General features: G+C 44.3%; 3 protein-coding genes across 3 annotated transcripts in view; 2 read left to right on the top strand and 1 right to left on the bottom strand.

Moving 5' to 3' along the window:
• The window catches only part of LOC142898369 (NACHT, LRR and PYD domains-containing protein 12-like), a 487,638-nt gene that overhangs the window by 405,485 nt on the left and 76,153 nt on the right, over nt 1-6,000 (top strand). The window contains exons 16-17 of the mRNA XM_076041305.1: nt 2,566-2,739; nt 4,265-4,444. Of these exons, the coding sequence (XP_075897420.1) occupies nt 2,566-2,739; nt 4,265-4,444 (354 nt within the window). The remainder of the gene's footprint in view (nt 1-2,565; nt 2,740-4,264; nt 4,445-6,000) is intronic.
• The window catches only part of LOC142898376 (NLR family CARD domain-containing protein 3-like), a 153,089-nt gene that overhangs the window by 74,878 nt on the left and 72,211 nt on the right, over nt 1-6,000 (top strand). The gene's annotated exons all lie outside the window — the stretch shown is intronic.
• Nucleotides 1-6,000, bottom strand: part of LOC142898370 (NLR family CARD domain-containing protein 3-like) — a 417,525-nt gene that overhangs the window by 33,372 nt on the left and 378,153 nt on the right. The gene's annotated exons all lie outside the window — the stretch shown is intronic.

Below are 6,000 nucleotides of genomic sequence, written 5' to 3' on the forward strand. Positions count from 1 at the left end.
CTGCTCTAACTTGTATCTTTCTATCTTGTAGAACATTTTTTATCCATTGCTCCATCTTCCCTCTTACCCCCGTTTTAAAAAGTTTCATTAGCAGCCCTTCTTTCCATAATATAGCATATGCTTTTTCAATATGAAAACATAACTACTGTCACACTTTCTGTATTAATCTGTGCTTTTCTTATTTCATGCTCTAACCACAGCAGCGCATCCATAGTATTACGGCCTTTCCTAAAAGCACTGTGATATTTGACTATATACCCTTTACTCTCCAAAAAATACCTTCATCTTTTATCATTTTCTCCATGACTTTGCAAATATTTGATGTTGAGGAAATGGGCCGATAATTGATTGGCTTGTAGACTCTCCCTCCACACCAACCTCAGCTGCTCTCCGCAGGGAGAAACAGCTGACTGGTCGTCACTCACTGTGTTGTGACATCACGTCCATGTTACTGCGCCCACTCGCACTGTGGCTGTTAGTTTGGTTGTGATGTGAGACAGTTGTTGAAATAAAAGCCCTGAATCAGTGACGAGCATCAGTGTTGATGAGCACTGGCCACTTTATTAGAGACACCTCGCCAGTCTTTGCTTGTAAACTTCCCTCCTCCAGTGTGAGGAGCAGCCATCAAGAAGCAGGAAGAGAAACCGAAAGTTAAAGTTGTTAACAGTCTGACTCCACTTTGTGTTGACGCAGTCTGAGCAGCAGCAGAAGTGAAGCGGTCGGGTGAGGTGTTCTTTGCCATTATCTCCTTTCCCAGCGGCCCAACGTGGCCCGTTAAGCCGCTAACAATCAAAGATTTTATTTGTCACGTGACACATGACACGGCACCGCGGTGAAATGAGTTTCAAGTTGGATATTCGACAGACATTCGCTCCGGGAAAAGACTGCGGGGAAATGTGGCTGTGGCAACGTGATTGTGAAATAACAGGAATTAAAAATAACGATTAAAAAAAGTATCAAGTGACGAGTTAAATGTACGTTTTTACAAGAGTAAAAAGTTTAAAAAGTGGAAAGTACAGGAGGGAGAGAGAGAGAGAGAGATTGTGTGTGTGTGTGTGTGTGTGTTTGTGTGTGTGTGTGTGTGTGTGTGCGTGTGCTCTCTTGGTGTTAGCCACCCTGCTCCTCTAGTCACAGGGTGGATCAACATCAGCAGGTCCACGTGTGCCTGCAGGTCTCCAAGAAAACAATGAGGGAAACACTGAGTGGTGACTTTTAGCAGCAGGCTGTCAACACAGGGCTAACTCAGCTGCTTTGTGTTGGATGGTGAGTGCAGTGAAGCTGCTCCACTGGAGTCCAGGATGGAGATGAAGATGTGACAGTGGCAGAATGAGGAGCTTTGATCAGTTTGAAGGATTCATGCAGACAGTCAATCAACACAATCAACACATTGAACACACAAACACATCACATCCTTCCTTCATTTTGATGATGATGATGGTGGTGATGATGATGGTGATGATGGTGATGATGATGGTGATGGTGGTGATGATGATGGTGATGATGATGATGATGGTGATGATGATGGTGATGATGATGATGATGGTGATGGTGTTGATGATGATGGTGATGATGATGATGATGATGGTGATGATGGTGATGATGATGGTGATGATGGTGATGGTGGTGATGGTGATGGTGATGAAGATGAAGATGATGATGGTGTTGATGATGAAGATGATTGTGATCATGATTATGGTGATGGTGATGGTGATGGTGATGATGGTGATGATGATGAAGATGATGGTGATGATGGTGATGATGATGGTGATGAAGATGATGATGGTGATGATGGTGGTGATGATGATGATCAGGGTGATGATGATGATCAGGGTGATGATGATGATGATGGTGATGATGATGATGGTGATGATGATGGAAGCAGCAACTTCTCACTCTGCTCTCCTTCATTCAGTCATGAACTCTCAGAGCTTGAGTGTGCAGTGGTGTCTTCAGCTCTGCAGTCCAGCCCCTCCCACCTCACACTGCTGGACCTGAGTACCACCATCCTGAAGGATCCTGGAGTGGAGCTGCTCTGTGTGAAGACTTTGAAGCAGATATTAAAGACTCATCTAGACAAAGTGGATGTTGTTGATATTTTCATGTCAACAATCTGCAGCCAGAAAAGACTTTGGATGGTGGAAGAAAGTGTGGAAAATGTCTCCAGTCACTTTGGAGCTCAATGGAAGTTGTTGATTGGTGATGAAGGTCACATGACTGAGCAGAAGATCCTGTGAAGAAATATTCGAGGCAGATTAATAGTGCAGCAGTATTTCTTCATCTTGTCCTTTGAATGTGTTTGACTTGTAACGAGACTCTGATGACTGAAAACAGCCACAAGCACACAAAGGACTCACTGATTATTTTCCATCTTCACTGCTGATTGGCTGCACACTGACTGACACACTGCTGTTGTTATTGTGTTGACAACACACTGGCACAATGACTCCTTTGAGGGAATGACTCAGTGATCCCAACAGCTGCACATCTGGATCATCAACAGGGAGAAATGACTCTTAATATGACATTTACACCATTTAAGAAATCAAATATTGATTCTCTATTCAGGTTGGAGAACTGCAGTTTGTCAGAGCTCAGCTGTGATTGGCTGCTCTCAGCTCCGAAGTTCAACCCCTCCCACCTCAGAGAGCTGGACCTGAGTTGGAACCAGCTGCAGGCTTCATCAGTGAAGGAGTTGAGTGGTTTTCTGCAGAGTCCAGACTGTAAACTGGAGACTCTGAGGTCAGTTCACCCTCTTCACTCTACAACTTGTATCACTCTTGTTATTGTTGTCATGATTTTCACTTCACTGCTGTTGGAAATTCAATTTGCAGTCACTGGTTTGTGTTTGAAATGAGTGAAACTGGGTTTAAAGCGGTGTTTCTCAAAGTGGGTGGAGCGCCGAGTCATGTCTGGGAGTGTGTGTATGTGTGTGTGTGTGTGTGTGTGTGTGTGTGTGTGTGTGTGTGTGTGTGTGCACCATTGTGCAAATATTTGACAGGGACGGAGAGAAGAATTCAGGAGTCCAGTGGTGGCCAGTGTTCACTGTGTTCACTGTGTTCACTGTTGTTGGCCACTGTTGGCTGTAGAAAGGTTCAGCGAGTCGCTGTGGAACGATGGTGTTGATGTGGTCAATTTCATCAAAACAAGAGCCCTGAAAGCGCGGCTATGCTCTGCACTTTGTGAGGAGATGGGAGCACAACACAAAGCTGTGTTGTTTCACAGTGAAGCCAGGTGGTTGTCCCCAGGAAAAGTGCTGCCATTGGACAGAGGGCTGTGGGAATTCTGCTTCCTTTGGCCACATCCCATCCCTGTCAAATAGGCTTTTCAGCTGTTGCAATACTGAAGGTTAAGTACAGAGCTAAGCTCCACATTGAGCCTGGCCTGCCAGTGGCAGCATCAAGCCTGCAAGCCCACTGTGAGATGTTGTGCAAAGCAAAAGAGGCCCATTGCAGCCACTAATACAGTAACTCTCACACACTCTCACACACTCTCACTCCTCTTGCCAAATACCTGCATTTCTTCTTTTATCTACATATTCAACTCCATTGTTTTTGCATTAGTGAAGTCAATGAATGGTTATTTGCACAACAGAATAACTTGATAGAAAACAGAGGGAATGTTGATGATAAAAAGTTCATTTTCTTTATTTGATGTTACAAAAGTGCTTTGCCAGAAAAGATCTTTGCACAGCAGAACAGTCAAAGTATTCTTGTTTAAAAAGTGATGTTCAGGATTTGATGCCACAAAGAGTGATTTGCTAAAGTGGTTTATTTGAACAACATAAATGATTTCAGAAATGAAGAGAAAAGTGAACTGAATGTGAAATGAATGTTGATGATAAAAAAAGAATATTGGTTTTGATATCACAAAAAGTGTCAAAGGTCAAACATTATTTGCACAGCAGAAATGTGTAAAGCTGGTGAGAGGAATGTTCATCTTTTATGTTGTTTCAGTAAATTTGAAAAAAAAAAATATGTAGTCACCATTTTGTCTGGGTGGGGGGCATGAAAAATTCCTTCCTCCAAGGTGGGGGCTACAGAGAAAAGTTTGAGAACCACTGGTCTAAAGGCACAGTGTGTAAAATCCTGCCATCTAGTGGTCAGATTTCAGATTGCAGCGCTCATTCACTCACCCTCTCTCCCTCCCTCTCTGTTTCTGTAGTGTCAGATTCTGAAGTCCACATTTCACTTTGATTTTCAGAGTGATGACACCCTGGAAAAACTCTCCATCATTATAAACTCTCCATCATTTATTCTCTATTCAGGTTTATTCAGGAGAGGTGCAGGTTGTCAAAGCTCATCTGTGATTGGCTGCTCTCAGCTCTGAAGTCCAACCCCTCCCACCTCAGACTCCTGGACCTGAGTTACAGCCAGCTGCAGGATTCAGGAGTGAAGGTGCTGAGTGGTTTTCTGCATAGTCCAGACTGTAAACTGGAGACTCTGAGGTCAGTACTGGTTTGGAACCAGTGGATGATGGTTTCAGCACCAAACACAGTTCATCACACATGTTGAATAAACATTGAACTGAAGGTTGATTCATATCAAAATGACATCCAGAAATATGAAAACTTCATTCTGTTCATGTTTGAAGTTTAAAGCAGGTCATCAGTGGTCATGTGACCAAACATCATTTCAACACACATTAGTTTTGGACTGAGGATTTAATTTCAAGGTGACATTTTCTGTAGTGTCAGATTCTGAAGTCGACATTTCACTTTGATGTTCAGAGTGATGACACCCTGGAAAAACTCTCCATCATTATAAACTCTCCATCATTTATTCTACATTCAGGTTGAAGTACTGCAGGTTGTCAAAGCTCAGCTGTGATTGGCTGCTCTCAGCTCTGAAGTCCAACCCCTCCCACCTCAGACACCTGGACCTGAGTCAGAACCAGCTGAAGGAATCATCAGTGAAGCCACTGATGGGTCTTGTCCACAGCAGAGACTATCAACTGGAGAGTGTGAGGTCAGTACTGGTTTGGAAGCAGTGGATGATGGTTCCAGCACCAAAGCCAGTTGATCCCACAGCAGAGGTCCAGTGTTCCCAGTCACAGTGTGAGAGGAGGATGGTGACGTCCAGCTGCTCCTCATTCATCCAACATCTGCTGCCAAGCTGCTTCTTCTTTCAGTTCACCACTCAATTATTGATCAGTTCATCTTCATCAGGCCTCAGTATCAGTCCAACACTCCATGGTCACATGACCTTCATATGTTCCACACTTGACATGTGACTGAGAGTCTGCTTCTTCTCACCAGTCACTAAATCATCTCCATCAACAGTCAATGTCTCTGTGATGATGCGTTCAAGGACCCTAAGTCCTGACTCCTGCTGTCTCTTCTTCTCTCTACAGGTGGAGGTGGTGAGGGAGGATGAGGAGGAGAGTGAAGAGGAGTGCTCCATCTAGTGGTGGCTGACAGAACTACAACTAGTGGAGCCAAACAGCAAGCTGCACCCACACGCAGAGTGCGTGGGCGTGTCACGACCTTTGACCCCAGTGCAGCCTGGTGGCTGGCGGACTGCTTCTCCCTACGAGCTGCAGTGGTTACTGGGAGAGAGGTCCCAGAAGCCACTGGTGGACCTTGCAGTGCCACATATGGACTCTTGGATTGTTCTTGGCCTTCCAGTGAAGCACTGCGTGAGCACTGGAGGTCAACCATGACTGACTGCTGTCCTCCTCTCTGGACACCACAATCTCACTTCCCATCTAAGTCCATCAATGTTTAATACACCTTTTTTCTTGAGCAGTATCATTAAATCTCCACCTGCTTGTGTTTGCATGTTTAGGTCGATTGATGTGTATGTAGATCTATGTTAGTAGCTTCAATGTGCTGTGAAATGCGGCATCTTCACCAACACTTGTATCATTTGACTCAGGTGTCTCACCTCAGCAACAATCACAGTTGTTGCTTCTTCATGTTGTTCTCTGATTTCTTGTTGTTTTATTTCTTTAGCAGCAGTGAAGCCCACACCACATCCATATTCATCATATGTATCCAGCGTA

This window comes from Nelusetta ayraudi, unplaced genomic scaffold, assembly GCF_046127955.1.
Source record: "Nelusetta ayraudi isolate G7.1 ecotype Tasmania unplaced genomic scaffold, CSIRO-AGI_Nayr_v1 ptg000064l, whole genome shotgun sequence".
Classification (NCBI taxonomy): Eukaryota; Metazoa; Chordata; class Actinopteri; order Tetraodontiformes; family Monacanthidae; genus Nelusetta; species Nelusetta ayraudi.